The sequence below is a fragment of the Musca vetustissima genome, unplaced genomic scaffold, assembly GCF_032173495.1.
Source record: "Musca vetustissima isolate MV318-11 ecotype Yass unplaced genomic scaffold, APGP_CSIRO_Mvet_v1 utg157792, whole genome shotgun sequence".
In the NCBI taxonomy this organism is placed as follows: Eukaryota; Metazoa; Arthropoda; class Insecta; order Diptera; family Muscidae; genus Musca; species Musca vetustissima.
Genome location: NW_026883935.1, coordinates 38420 through 54542, shown reverse-complemented (window position 1 = coordinate 54542; position 16123 = coordinate 38420). Strand labels below are relative to the sequence as shown.

Here is a 16123-nt window from a genome sequence, read left to right as displayed (position 1 = left end):
TTCAAGGGTCCAACACAAGGCGTGGATTTTTTAAAGAATATTTTTTCAAGGGTCCAACACAAGGCGTGGATTTTTTAAAGAATATTTTTTCAAGGGTCCAACACAAGGCGTGGATTTTTTTAAGAATATTTTTTCAAGGGTCCAACACTAGGCGTGGATTTTTTAAAATATATTTTTTCAAGGGTCCAACACAAGGCGTGGATTTTTTAAAGAATGTTTTTTCAAGGGTCCAACACAAGGCGTGGATTTTTTTTAAAGAATATTTTTTCAAGGGTCCAACACAAGGCGTGGATTTTTTTAAAGAATATTTTTTCAAGGGTCCAACACAAGGCGTGGATTTTTTTTTAAAGAATATTTTTTCAAGGGTCCAACACAAGGCGTGGATTTTTTTAAGAATATTCTTGCACGGAGTTGTTAATAATTTGTTGTTGTTTTTGTTTTTCTAGGCAAGCCTTGCGAAACATTTACGATTTGATAAGGCCCGAAGGTGGTGATTGCCTGCTGTCTTTTGCCCCCTATATACCCACTGTGGATATTTATGAAGCCCTTAAAGATTCATCCACTTGGGCGCCATATCTTGGCCACACAAATTATTTCAATGGTCCCTTGCAGCGAATTGAAGAATTCGCCTTGGTTAAATTACTACAGGATATTGGTTTCTATAATGTCCATGTCCAGATGACCTATGATGTTTACATTTATGAAACTCCCCAGGAATTTTCAGGTGAGTCTGAACAACCTTTAAATTGAAAAAAATATAATAATTAATTTTTTTGGTTTTATTTTTCAGATCACATGGCTGCCAGTAGTTTTTTCCTGAAACACATTCCCCCCTCCATGCATGAAAAATTGATGGTCGATTTCTTGGAGGTAGCTCGAAGACTGGGCTGTCGAGCATCCAGTGCCTGCGGAAGAAAATGTAAATTTTCCTTTAATTTCACCAATGCTGTGGTATATGCCAAAAAAATGCCCCAAAGAATATAGGACAGTGGTCAGCGCGGCTGATAACCAGAAAAAAAGAAAATCACTAGTGACAGAGATTAACTAAGAAAACAATAACAAAAACTATGTTAGTGATAAGTTAGTAACTAAATAGGCTAGGGAGGTGACTTTCAAAAAGAGTGCAGTAGAGTTGACAAACATTTTGCGTCTATACAGCAATTATTATCTTAATAACTAGTCTCCCAAAGCGTTCCCAATTGATAAGCGAATTTGTGTGAAGCAAAAAAAACACTCAACCATTGAAATATTTTCAATGATTTTATTTTTGTTTTATTTTTCATTTTTTAACTTAGATTTTTAGATAAGATTTAATGTATTTTTGCACAAGATTCTCTCTCTTTTTTATAAGTTTTGCAATATTTTTGAGCTTTAACTAATCTTATAATCGTATGCCATATATACTTATATAATGTATTTATGTTTTAGAATTATTATATGGACTTTTTTATATATAATAAAAAATTTTGTTTTTGCAAAATAGTCAGGCTTAATCCCAGTTTGTTGTTTTTATAAAAAACAACTATTTATTAGTGGGGAATGTATGGCATTATTTTCTACAAATTATTAAGATGTGGATTTAAAAAAAATATATTTTTGTCAAAGACCAAAATGGATGGCATGGATTTTAAAAAATATTTTTTAAAAAATATATTTACTTACTCAGCTGGCTTGTGACAGAACGTATGTTCCATAAGCCGAACTTAGAAAAGATTTCCAGGCGCGTCGTTCTTTTGCGCAGTTTTTCCAATTTGAAAGACCATTTTCGGCGATATTGTCTTCGACTTGATCTTTCCAACGTATTCTTGGCCTTCCCTTTCTGCGGGAACCATCAGCTGGTACGCTTATATAAGCCTTCTAGGCTGGGTCATCTTCATCCATTCTCATAACATGACCTAGCCTGCCGCTGCAGCTCAATACGTCTAACAATGTCGATGTCCAAGAATAGCTGGTACAGCTCATGGTTCATTCGACGGCGATATTCACCGTCAACGCAGATCGGCCCATAGATCTTTCGGAAATTTGTTCTCTCAAACACTCCAAGAGTTGCCTCATCTGCTTGCGCAAGTACCCTTGCTTCAGATCCATATAACAACACCGGTAGTATCAGCATCTTGGAGAGTGTGAGTTTGGTCTGGCGAAAGGTGGCCTTGCTTTTGAGTTGTTTGCTCAGACTATAGTAGCATCGGTTGGCCATCACTATCCTTCACCGAATATCAAAACTGATGTCATTCGTTTTATTTATGGCGATACCATGGTATATAAAATCGTTGACTACCTCGAAGCTGTAGTTCTCAAGTTCCACAGTTGGTCCGACTCTACTGGGCGTTTTGTGCGTTGATACCATCAACCTCATCTGCTTGCGCAAGTACCCATGCTTCAGACTCATATAATAGCACGGATAGTATCAGTATCTTGGAGAGATTGAGTTTAGTCTGGCGAAAGGTGGCCTTGCTTTTGAGTTGTTTGCTCAGACTATAGTAGCATCGGTTGGCCATCACTATCCTTCTCCTAATTTCAAAACTTGTGTCATTCGTTTTATTTATGGCGATACCAAGGTATATAAAATCGTTGACTACCTCGAAGCTGTAGTTCTCAAGTTCCACAGTTGGTCCGACTCTACTGGGCGTCTTGTGCGTTGATACCATCAGCCTGATCTTCTCGCTGTTTACTGCCAGACCCACTTTGGCAGACTCCTTCTCAATTTGTTCAAAGGTGGCTGTTACCGCTCTCAATGTTCGATCCATTATGTCGATGTCATCGGCGTAGGCGAGTAACATGTGTTGTTTGTTGCCAGCAGGCACTCTGTACACCTTTTTATTATCCACCAGGATATTAAAAAGGTCACACGACAAACTATCACCTTGTCTGAATCCTCATTCGGTATTAAAGGGTCCCGAGAGGTCCTTTCGGACTTTAACTGCTGATCTTGTGCCAGTTAAAGTTATCCTGCATAGCCGAATTAATTTTGCAGGAATGCCAAACGCAGACATGGCTTTATACACCTCTGAACGGATAGGGCGGCTTTATAGTCGACGAATAGGTGGTATGTGTCGATGTGTTTTTCGTGGGTTTTTTTCAGGATTTGGCGCAGAGTGAAAATCTGATCAATGGTGGATTTGTCAGGTCTGAAGCCACATTGGTATGGTCCAATAATGTCACTGACCATTGGCTTCAGTCGTTCACACAGTATACTGGATAGTACTTTATATGCGATGGGAAGGGGACTTATTCCTCTATAGTTGGCACATATAGTCTTGTCACCTTTTTTGTGCACGAGACACAGGATGTTGAGGTTCCAATCATTGGGCATGCATTCCTCTAGCCAAATTGTACTAATCCGCTGGTGCATGTTCCTTACCAGCATCTGACCACCAGTCTTCAATAGTTCGGCTTGTAACCCATCGGCACCTGCTGCTTTATTATTCTTCAGCCGATTGATTGCTATTCTGACTTCATTTTTGGCTGGTGGTATACACTCTATACCGTCATCTATTATTAGTTCTAGGGTATCCACTTCGCCGCTACTATTTGATACCAGAAGTTCCTCAAAATGATCCTTCCAGATCCTCAGCACGCTGTCTGTATCTGTCACCTGATTTCCTTCTTTATCTCTACAGGAGGATGTGCCTGCACCAAAGCCTTCGGATTGGTGTTTTACCCCTTGGTAGAATTTTCGGACTTTATTCTGACTCCTGTACATCTCAATTTGCTCACGCTCACGTTTTTTCTTGCTCTTTCTTCTTTTTTCTGAATATAAGTTTCTCTTCTCTCCTTTTCTCCCGATAGTTCTCCATCGCATTACGTGTTGCTACTGTCCGCAGGGTTGCCCTGCGTTGCGTTTTTCATATCAGTAGCATTATGACACTCCTGATCGTACTCTCTACGCTGTGTATTTCATATCAGTAGCATTACGACACTCCTGATCGTACCACGGATTTCTTGATGGTGGTCTTTGGTAACCAAGTGTTGCTTTTGCTGCAGTTTGTAGGGAGTGGGCAATTATCTGCCATTGTACTTCTATATTATTATCGGGACAAGGGGTGCTTTCGTCAAGCAGTTAGGTAAGTTGAGCGGAGTAGGCTTCTGCTATCTTTTGTGTTTGCAGCTTTTCGACATCAAATTTCCTTGTTAAATTAGATCGCACCTTTGCTGCTACATTAAGACGGTTGTGTACCTTGGCTGCCACAAGGTAATGGTCCGAATCGATACTCGCTCCACGGATCGATCGGACGTCTAAAACAGTGGATGAATGCCTTCCCTCTATCACAACATGATCGATTTGATTTCTCGTTGTTCGATCGGGGGAAATCCAAGTGGCCTTGTGTATATCGAGATGCTTGAATCTGGTGCTGCTAACTAATATGTTTTTTTTCCGCGAAGGCAATCAACCTCATGCCGTTGTCTGATGTTTCTTCATGGAGGCTGAATTTTCCTACGGTGGAGCCAAAGATATTTTTGCATTAAAATCTCCTAGCAGAATGTTAATGTCATGGTCAGGGCAACGGTCATATGCTGTTTCTAGGCGCTCGTAAAATATGTCTTTGATCTGTTCATCTGTATCTTCGGTCGGATCATGGGCGCAAATGAGACTGATGTAGAAGAACTTCGCTTTTGAACGGATTATAGCAATTCGCTCATCTGCTGGAGTGAATCTGGAGCAGTGATGGGCATAATAAAATTGAGAGTAATTGTGGGTGAGCGTAACTGAACGACTGACGAAAAAAGAAAAATGAGAATGCGTGTTTAACCAACGACGGTCAGTTACGGTAGCGTGTATGGCTGAGCATGCCTGATCTGGAGACGAGGTCTTTTATTTTCCTGTTAACCATAAATCCGCAGTCAAATTCATGTCTCGTTTCATGGCAGCTATAATACAGGGCGTAATAATCTGATTTACTTACGCCAGTCCCTTTCCATCGTATTTCCTGTAAGTCAATAATATCGACCTTGTACTTCTTGAGTACATCCGCCAGAGCGAACACTGCGCCTGTTTTGTACAACATGCGCACATTCCAAGTGCAGATTCGCAGATCGTGATCCTTTATACGTTTGCGGGGTCGTCAACATTAGGGGGGTTTGGTTTTCTTTTTCTTAGCTTTTTCATAGTAGGAGGAGTTTTCCGAGTGTGGGCAACTAACCCGACGCCTCAACCCATTTCTTATAGTTCTTATGGGTGAATTCGCGGCACATATTAGCTCACTATTTCATCGGGTGATGAAAATAGCTCCCCAGGTGGCACCGCGGGGAGGTCAGTGTCCACAATTGAGATGAAAGAGGGACGAAGATAAGCCTGGACTTCGCCATGTTAAAGCTAATCACAGTTGCTTGGTATCTATCATCCCCAAAAATATTAAAAAATATTTTTTGCAGAAATTATAAGGCGTAGATAAAAAAAAACATTTTTTCTAAGAAGTTATAAGGCGTGGATTTTTTAAAAAATATTTTTTGAAGAAATTATAAGGCGTGGATTTTTTAAAAAATATTTTTTGAAGAAATTATAAGGCGTGGCTTTTTTTAAAAAATATTTTTTGAAGAAATTATAAGGCGTGGATTTTTTAAAAAAAAATATTTTTTGAAGAAATTATAAGGCGTGGATTTTTTAAAAAATATTTTTTGAAGAAATTATAAGGCGTGGATTTTTAAAAAAATATTTTTTGAAGAAATTATAAGGCGTGGATTTTTTAAAAAAATATTTTTTGAAGAAATTATAAGGCGTGGATTTTTTAAAAAAATATTTATTGAAGAAATTATAAGGCGTGGATTTTTTAAAAAAATTTCAGAGGTCTTCTATGAGGCGTGGATTTTTTAAAAAAAAATTTCAGAGGTCTTCTATAAGGCGTGGATTTTTTAAAAAAAAATATTTTTTGAAGAAATTATAAGGCGTGGATTTTTTAAAAAAAATATTTTTTGAAGAAATTATAAGGCGTGGATTTTTTAAAAAATATTCTATACAAAAAATATTCTATACAAAATTCTATACAATCATAATTATATTCAATTTAAGTCTTTTGTATTCATGATTTGCTATCCGTATTATTCTTCTTATTGGAGTTTTTGTTGTTGTTGCCGTTAAAAAGGTTATCGATTAAAATAACAATGCCTCGGGATGGCTTTCTTCTTCTGCTTAATTAAATATTCATCAAACACAAAAGGAAAACTTTTTAAATACTCATCAGGATATCAACCACCAACATTATTCTCAGCGAGCACTAGGAATGGAAAAACTTGTTTGGCCAATACCAAGACCTCCTTCCCGCTCTATCTACACCATAATGTTTACTTAAAAATAAGATTTTGTTAAAATCTTTTCTTTGTGGATTTATCCTTAACCTCTCCCATCCCATTTTTAAAAACGAAAATTAAAATAAACTTATCAGCATCTACACACATCCCTTTGCCACCTTCAGGACACACACTATCATCACCGTTAAGTATCTTCTTCGAAATGATTTAGGTAATTTCACATGTGCTTTACATATTCTTATCCCAGCTGTTCATGGACTTTCCTAAGACCTTATCTTCATCTTCTTATTCTTCAAATTGTCCATTCTAATCAATAACAACAAATCATTGGTTTATTTGTTCCGAAAATCCTTCAATTAAAATCCTATCCATGATTACGGTTTCCTCGTTTCATTACACCTTGTCGCTCTTTCTCTTCTTTAATTTATTCCGAACTTATGTGGCGGCAAATTCCCTTTTGGGACATTAAAAACTCATTTCCTTATTTATTTCGAAAGAAATCCTTTTTGATGGGGTTTCAATATTTACATATGAAAGGAACAGTTTCGAATTATGTTTAAAATTAAACAGTGGAGGTCCTTGAAAAAAATATTTTTTATAAAAATTCCAAGCCTTGGGTGGTCCTTGGAAAAAATATTTTTTAAAAAAAATTCCAAGCCTTGGGTGGCCCTTGAAAAAATATTTTTTATAAAACTTCCAAGCCTTGGGTGGTCCTTGAAAAAATATTCTTTATAAAAATTCCAAGCCTTGGGTGGTCCTTGAAAAAAATATTTTTTATAAAAATTCCAAGCATTGGGTGGTCCTTGAAAAAATATTTTTTTATAAAAATTCCAAGCCTTGGGTGGTACTTGAAAAAATATTTTTTTATAAAAATTCCAAGCCTTGGGTGGTACTTGAAAAAATATTTTTTATAAAAATTCCAAGCCTTGGGTGTTCCTTGAAAAAATATTTTTTATAAAAATTCCTAGCCTTGGGTTATCCTTGAAAAAATATTATTTAAAAAATCCACGCCTTGTGGTGGTCCTTGATATATTCTTTAAAAAATCCACGCCTTGTGGTGGTCCTTGAAAAAATATTCTTTAAAAAATCCACGCCTTGTGGTGGTCCTTGAAAAAATATTCTTTAAAAAATCCACGTCTTGTGGTGGTCCTTGAAAAAATATTCTTTAAAAAATCCACGCCTTGTGGTGGTCCTTGAAAAAATATTCTTTAAAAAATCCACGCCTTGTGGTGGTCCTTGAAAAAATATTCTTTAAAAAATCCACGCCTTGTGGTGGTCCTTGAAAAAATATTCTTTAAAAAATCCACGCCTTGTGGTGGTCCTTGAAAAAATATTCTTTAAAAAATCCACGCCTTGTGGTGGTCCTTGAAAAAATATTCTTTAAAAAATCCACGCCTTGTGGTGGTCCTTGAAAAAATATTCTTTAAAAAATCCACGCCTTGTGGTGGTCCTTGAAAAAATATTCTTTAAAAAATCCACGCCTTGTGGTGGTCCTTGAAAAAATATTCTTTAAAAAATCCACGCCTTGTGGTGGTCCTTGAAAAAATATTCTTTAAAAAATCCACTCCTTGTGGTGGTCCTTGAAAAAATATTCTTTAAAAAATCCACGCCTTGTGGTGGTCCTTGAAAAAATATTCTTTAAAAAATCCACGCCTTGTGGTGGTCCTTGAAAAAATATTCTTTAAAAAATCCATGCCTTGTGGTGGTCCTTGAAAAAATATTCTTTAAAAAAATCCACGCCTTGTGGTGGTCCTTGAAAAAATATTCTTTAAAAAATCCACGCCTTGTGGTGGTCCTTGAAAAAATATTCTTTAAAAAATCCATGCCTTGTGGTGGTCCTTGAAAAAATATTCTTTAAAAAATCCACGCCTTGTGGTGGTCTTTGAAAAAATATTCTTTAAAAAATCCACGCCTTGTGGTGGTCCTTGAAAAAATATTCTTTAAAAAATCCACGCCTTGTGGTGGTCCTTGAAAAAATATTCTTTAAAAAATCCACGCCTTGTGGTGGTCCTTGAAAAAATATTCTTTAAAAAATCCACGCCTTGTGGTGGTCCTTGAAAAAATATTCTTTAAAAAATCCACGCCTTGTGGTGGTCCTTGAAAAAATATTCTTTAAAAAATCCACGCCTTGTGGTGGTCCTTGAAAAAATATTCTTTAAAAAATCCACGCCTTGTGGTGGTCCTTGAAAAAATATTCTTTAAAAAATCCACGCCTTGTGGTGGTCCTTGAAAAAATATTTTTTATAAAAATTCCAAGCATTGGGTGGTCCTTGAAAAAATATTTTTTATAAAAATTCCAAGCCTTGGGTGGTCCTTGATTTTTTTTATATTCTTTATTATTTAAAAAAGCCACGCCTTGTGGTGGTCCTTGAAAAAATATTCTTTAAAAAATCCACGCCTTGTGGTGGTCCTTGAAAAAATATTCTTTAAAAAATCCACGCCTTGTGGTGGTCCTTGAAAAAATAATCCACGCATTGTATAGACCCTTGGTGCATGAAAAAAAATTTAACAAAAACAAATTTAAATCCACGACTTTGTTGATACTCTAAAAAATATTTTTTAAAAAATCCACGCCTGTGGCCCCACTGTGGCCACCATCTCACCTCACTACCACGTCAGCGTTCCATACGTGTATCATATGTGGCATATCCCCCACGTTGGATTGTTTGTGAAAAACTTTTACCAAGATTTGACTAACCCTTTTTCGTCAGCAGATAGTGTTAGTTGTTGTTGCAGTTGTTGTTCTTGTTGTTGTTGTTGGTAATATTATATTCTTCATTGTTTTGTAGTTTTCTTTTAGTGTGAGTGTGTGTATTCTCAATTTTTATTTAAACATATGCCAAGTTTTTGTATTTCACATTGTTTTCCGAACAAACAACAGCACGTAATGGGTGACTGAATGGCTGACTGGTTGGGTGGCTAACTGGCGAAGCTGGTCCCCTCCGCCTTATAGTCAACGAGAAAAGTAAATAGATAAACTTTAAATAATTCGCTTCCAACCCATTCAATTCGCTTGACTTTACTTAGTTAAGCGTGATCTATGAAGAGTAAATATTCCATGTGAAGGTGGGTGGTGAGAGGATTTCGAAGGTAGCTAATATGTGTGGAGTTGAGTGTGAATCTATTAAAAATCACTTTTGTTACGCTTCTAATAATTTCTATGTCCACTAAGGAAGGGAAGTAAAAAAAATAAGAATGAGTGAAGATTTTTTAAAGAATATTTTTTCAAGGACCAACACAATGCGTGGATTTTTAAACACGCATATTTTTTTAAGGGTCTATTCAAGGCGTGGATTTTTTAAAACACATTTTTTTCAAGGGTCTATTCAAGGCGTGGATTTTTTAAAACACATTTTTTTCAAGGGTCTATTCAAGGCGTGGATTTTTTAAAACACATTTTTTTCAAGGGTCTATTCAAGGCGTGGATTTTTTAAAACACATTTTTTCAAGGGTCTATTCAAGGCGTGGATTTTTTAAAACATATTTTCAAAAAAATCAAAGTTTAATAGAATGTAAAATATTTAATTTTTTATTATCTTGTGGTTCAATGTAAATAAAAAAAATCGTCGAACAATAACCAAAGCGAACAAAAGCATATAGATATTCCAGAACAATAACATTGAATCCCCTTAAAATACGAAAAAATAAACAAAACCAATTAATGAGTTTTTTAAGTTTTGTTTTACCAGCATCCCCACCCCAACTCAGGTTGTTCACTTTTGTTTTGTACCAAAAAAGGAAAAGAAAGAAAACCCCGAAACCCAGCAATCCATGAATGTGGGAAAATAATTAAATCTTCAACAGCAACAGCAAATCCCCATAATTCTCTATGTATTGCACCTGATAAGCGAAACCACAAAGTACCAAACCCCTTTTCCCCATCCACCCACCACTTCATGCCTGCTTACCACCTTAATTTTGCAATACCAGAAGGAAAATCAAACAACCACAAAAAAACAAGAACAAATGGCTGGCAACGGCAAAGAGGAAACAAAGTAATTATCCAAGTAAAAGATTTTTCCCGATGTGTTTTTTTCTTGCTGCTATTTTTCTCCCGTACATTCGATTTTTCACAAACGGAGAAGAAAGAGCAAAGAAAAAAATCCGAATATAGCAACAAAATAACATCCGATACTCAAATCCACACAAAAATTAAAAAAAAACAATTTTACCCATCCCCCCCATTACCTCCTTCTCTATGTATTTTTTTTTCGTTTGTATTTTTTTCTTTAGGGCTTTTCATATCATTCACATTGTCCAGGGTTTTTTCTTTATGTGTTTATTTTCCCGTGTTATTCCTTCGCAGGTTGGTTTGTCGAAAAAAGTTGTTGCTGAAAAAAATTAATTAAAAAATTTTGTTTCATTATTTTATAAATAATGGATGGATAATGAGCCCCTAAGCACCGCACACATCGCTAACAAATATTTCCAATATTCCATCCTTTTTTAATGTCAGGATAAACGGTATACAGAAAGGAAACACAAACAGAAAGAAACACGCAAAACAAAAAACTTAATAATGAGTAAACAATGCAGGACATTCTTAAACCTTTCTTGAGTTTGCCCAGAAACCAAATGATACAATTGGAGGGGGAAGGGATATGTCTTCTATAAGAAATGCTTCTGGTCTCATTTAAAAAAATATTCGGTTTCTTGCTAAGACAACATTTTGGAATATACCCTAAAGAGGATAAACCACGCATTGTATGAGTTCTTTAAAAAACCCACTCCTTTGGTGGTCCTTGAAAAACTATTTTTTATAAAATCCACGCCTTTGGTGGTCCCTGAAAACTATTTTTTTAATCCAATCCTGTATTTGCCCTAACAATATTCTTTAAAAAATCCACGCCTTCTATGGTCCTTGAAAACATGTTCTTTATAAAACCCCCGCCTTGTGTTGGACCTTTAAAAAAATATTCCCTAAAAAATCCAAGCCTTGTTGGTGCTTGAAAAAATATTCTTTAAAAAATCTACGCCTTGTGTTGCTTTTTAAAAAAATATTTTTTAAACGTCCAGGCCTGTGGTGGTGTTTGAAAAAATATTCTTAAAAAATCCACTCCTTGTATGGTCCTTGAAAAATATTCCTTAAAAATCCTTTTCAAAAATCTCCTTTTTATATCCCCTTCCCATAACATTCCAGCATACATTAAAAAGGTCTAGAGGTTAATAAGAAACGATAAAGAAACTATCTAACAATAACAACAATAGAAATATTATTCCAACCCAAAAATTCTTTGCGGGATAATGTGCCCATAAACCAAAAGCAGCAACAATAGTAAAACGTGTTCGCACATAAATGACCCAACAAACAGCCATGAATAAAAAATTCAAATATTCTTCGAAATTCTTAACAAAAACTATTAAAAATCTAAATATTGTATCCTCCGTCCGCCTCTCACCCTCTTCCTCCGCTTAAGTTTTTCAAATTAACACGAGTAGTAGTAGTAGTTTTGTAAACACTATCAACTACAGGAAAAAGGACAATTGTATATTAACCTCCTGAGATTTTGCGGGGCGAGGGGAGGGGATGGTGGTGGGTTGTTAAACAAAACTAAAGAAGTAAATATTTTCTTAGAAAAATTATGACAAAAAAATTTAAGTTAATTTATGTAAAATATTTAATAAACAATAACAACACTCGTAAATGAGATCTTTCGTCGTCATATCCATATCCACAGTCGTGGTGTCTGTGTCTAAGCCTCTAAGTTGAGCCGGCAGCAGGAGACGACATTATCCTGAACATATGGCTGTGAAAGGAGAATGTCTTTAATGCCAATAAAACTTTCGCATTATACAATTTTTTATGGCAGGGTTAAATTGTTGTCTTTCTTTGGAACAATGGACCAAGAGAAAAGGGGGAGGTGATGGGTGAAAATGAACTATTTATACCCTACACTATAACACAACCGAAAAAAGGATATTTGAATATTTGGATTTTTTTAAAGAATATTTTTGGTCTAAGACCACCAAAGGCGTGGAATTTTAAATAATATTTTTTCTAGGCCCACCATAGCCGTGGATTTTTTAAAGAATATTTTTTTAGGGCCACCATAGCCGTGGATTTATTAAAGAATATTTATATTGGATTTTTAAGAAATATTTTTTTCTAGGGCCACCAAAGGCGTGGATTTTTTAAAGAATATTTTTTCTAGGGCCAACAAAGTCGTGGATTTTTTAAAAAATATTTTTTCTAGGGCCACCAAAGTCGTGGATTTTTTAAAAAAAATATTTTTTCTAGGCCCACCAAAGTCGTGGATTTTTTAAAGAATATTTTTTTCAAGTGAAATAAATTTTAGGGTATCTCATTGCCGAATATATCCTACCCTCTATAGCCCTTCTTCAATTTATTTTTAATTGTTAACAAAAGCTAATAATAAAAACAGATATATGCACCAACACACACTTACAGCCACAGCCACACCATCTATAAATTTAATTACAAGGATACAACGCGATGTGTGATAATACATACGCCCAGGCATCCTAACACATCTCATCACAAACTAGTTACCCAAAAAGACAAATGAAATTCTGGGATTTTCACACCCAAATACAGAACGACAACTACAACACCACCAACAACAAAATGAGCATTTGAAAAGAAAACACACAGACATTCAAGTTAATGAGAACATAAAACACTAAAACCATAAAATCATCCATGGAATATCCTAGGGAGAGGGGGAAACAACAGTTGGCGGGGAGGGGTGTTTGATGCTAGTGGTGACAATGAAAGAAATATTATTATCTTAAGGATGTGTGAAGACACACATTTAGTAGCTGGCTAGTTTATTTTCCAGCCCCAAACTGAAAGGAAAAACTATAGTGTTGTGATTTTGGATTGGTGTGGGTGGGGTGATGGAGTAAATGTGTATGTTTGTGTAGTGCCTAAGAAATGAAGTATATTATATCCTTCTAATGTTTAGAAAATTACTTACCAACAAAATAATAGGGATAAGGGAAAGGTATTTGGGGAACTTTTTGAAAACGATATACCATACATATTTTTTCGAGGACTATCACAGCATATGATCAGAGCAACGGCTCTGATTGGCTTTAACATGACGAAGTCCAGGCTTATCTTGGTGCCTCTTTCATCTCAGTTGTGGACACTGACCTCCCCGCGGTGTCACCTGGGGTAGCTATTTTCATCGCCCGTTGAAATGGTGAGCTAATATGTGAATTCACTCATAAGAACTATAAAAAATGGGTTGAGGCGTCGGATTAGTTGCCTACACTCGGAAAACCCCTCCTACTATGAAAAAGCAGAGAAAAAGAAAACCAAACCCACCTAATGTTGACGACCCCCGCAAACGTATAGAGGACCACGATCTGCGAATCTGCACTTGGAATGTGCGCACGTTGTACAGAACAGGCGCAGTTCTCGCTTTGGCGGATGTACTCAAGAAGTACAAAGCCGATATTGTTGCCTTACAGGAAATGCGATGGAAAGGGACAGGCGTAAGTAAATCAGATGATTACGCACAGTATTATAGCTGCCCTGAAACGCGAAATGAATTTGGCTGTGGATTTATGGTCAACAGGAGAATAAAAGACCTCCTCCAGATTCATTCCAATAGATGAGCGAATTGCTATGAGTCCTATTTGCGCCCATGCTCCGACCGAAGACAGGGATGAGAAGACCAAAGACATATTTTTCGAGCGCCTAGAAACAGCATATGACCGTTGCCCTGGCCATGACATTAAAATTATGCTAGAAGATTTTAATGCAAAAATCGGAAGGGAAAATATCTTTGGCCCCTCCATGAAGAAACATCAGACAACGGAATGTGGTTGATTGACTTCGCGGCAGCAAAAAACATGGTAATTAGCAGCACCAGGTTCAAGCATGTCGATAAACACAAGGCCACTTGGATTTCTTCCAATCGAACAACGAAAAATCAAATCGATCATGTTGTGATAGACGGAAGGCATCCAGTGTTTTAGACGTCCGATCGATCCGAGGAGCGAATATCGATTCGGACCATTACCTTGTGGCAGCCATGGTACGCACCCGTCTTAATGTAGGCGCAAAGGTGCGATCTAATGTAACACGGACATTTGACATCGAAAAGCTGCAAACACAACAGATAGCAAAAGCCTACTCCGCTCAACTTACTCAACTGCTTGACAAAAGCCCCCTTGTCCCAATAATAATATAGAAGCACAGTGAAGCATAGAGAATTGCCCACTCCCTACAAAATGCAGCAAAACCAACACTTGGGTACCAAAGACCACCATCAAGAAATCCGTGGTACGATCAGGAATGTCGTAATGCTACTAATATGAAAAACGCAGCGTATAGGGCAACCCTGCGGACAGTAGCAACACGTAATGCGATGGAGAACTATCGGGAGAAAAAGAGAGAGGAGAAGCGTATTTGCAGAAAAAAGATCAAGAAACCAGTGAGCGTGAGAAAATCGAGATGTACAGGAGTCAGAATGAAGTCCGAAAATTCTACCAACGGGTAAAACACCAAACCGAAGGCTTTGGTGCAAGCACATCCTTATGTAGAGATAAAGAAGGAAACCTGGTGACAGATACAGACAGCGTGCTGAGGATCTGAAAAGCTTCTGGTATCAAATATTAGCGGTGAAGTGGATACCCCAGAACCAGAACCTAGCCAAGGTGAAGTCAGAATAGCAATCAATCGGCTAAAGAACAATAAAGCAGCAGGTGCCGATGGGTTACCAGCCGACCTATTCAAGATTAGTGGTCAGATGCTGATAAGGAGCATGCATCAGCTGATTAGTACAATTTGGCTAGAAGAATACATGCCCAATGATTGGAACCTCACTATCCTCTGTCCCATGGACAAAAAAGGAGACAAGACTATATATGCCAACTATAGAGGAATAAGTCCCCTTCCCATCGCATATAAAGTGCTATCCAGCGTACTGTGTGAACGACTGAAGCCAATGGTCAGTGACATTATTGGACCATAACAATGTGGCTTCAGACCTGGCAAATCCAATATTGAAAAACACATCGACACATTCCACCTATTCGTCGACTATAAACCGCATTCGACAGCCCTATCCGTTCAGAGGTGTATAAAGCCATGGCTGCGTTTGGCATTCCTGCTAAATTAATTCGGCTATGCAGGATAACTTTAACTGGCACAAGATCAGCAGTTAAAGTCAGAAAGGACCTCTCGGAGCCCTTTAAGGATTCAGACAAGGTGACAGTTTGTCGTGTGATCTTCCTGCTGTAAAATGTCATACGAGAGGCAAAAGTGAACAAAAATGGCACTATGTACACCAAACAACACATGTTACTCGCCTACGCCGATGACAGCAACATAATGGGTCGAACATTGAGAGCGGTAACAGCCACATTTGAACAAATTGAGAAGGAGTCTGCCAAAGTGGGCCTGACAGTAAACGGCGAGAAGGCCAAGCTGATGGTATCAACGCGCAAGACGTCCAGTAGACTCGGACCAACTGTGGAACTTGAGAACTACAGCTTCGAGGTAGTCGAAGATTTTATATACCTTGGTACCGCCATAAACAAAACGAATGACATCAGTTTTGAAATTCAGAGAATAATTGTGATGACCAAAAGATGCTACTATGGTCTAAGTAAGCATTTTAGAAACAATGCCACCTCCCGCCAGACCAAACTCACACTTTACTAGACGCTGATACTACCCGTGCTGTTATATGGATCTGAAGCATATGTACTTGCGCAAGCAGATGAGGCAGCTCTTGGAGTGTTTTAGAGAAAAATTCTCCGAAAGATCTACGGGCCGATCTGCGTCGACGGTGAATATCGGCGTCGAATGAACCACAAGCTTTACAATTTATACGCGGACATGGCCATAGTCATATTGAGCTGCAGCGACTACGGTGGCTAGACCATGTTCTGCGAATGAATG

At 37.2% G+C, this 16123-nt stretch overlaps 1 protein-coding gene across 1 annotated transcript; it reads left to right on the top strand.

Moving 5' to 3' along the window:
* Window positions 1-446: 446 nt before the first annotated feature.
* LOC133330931 (juvenile hormone acid O-methyltransferase-like) lies at window positions 447-984 on the top strand (the record flags this gene model as incomplete). The annotated part of the gene is made up of 2 exons (XM_061539329.1): window positions 447-724; window positions 791-984. Coding segments are annotated over 2 exons (472 nt in total), but the record flags the coding sequence as incomplete, so codon positions are not given.
* Between the last annotated feature and the right edge of the window lie 15139 nt (window positions 985-16123).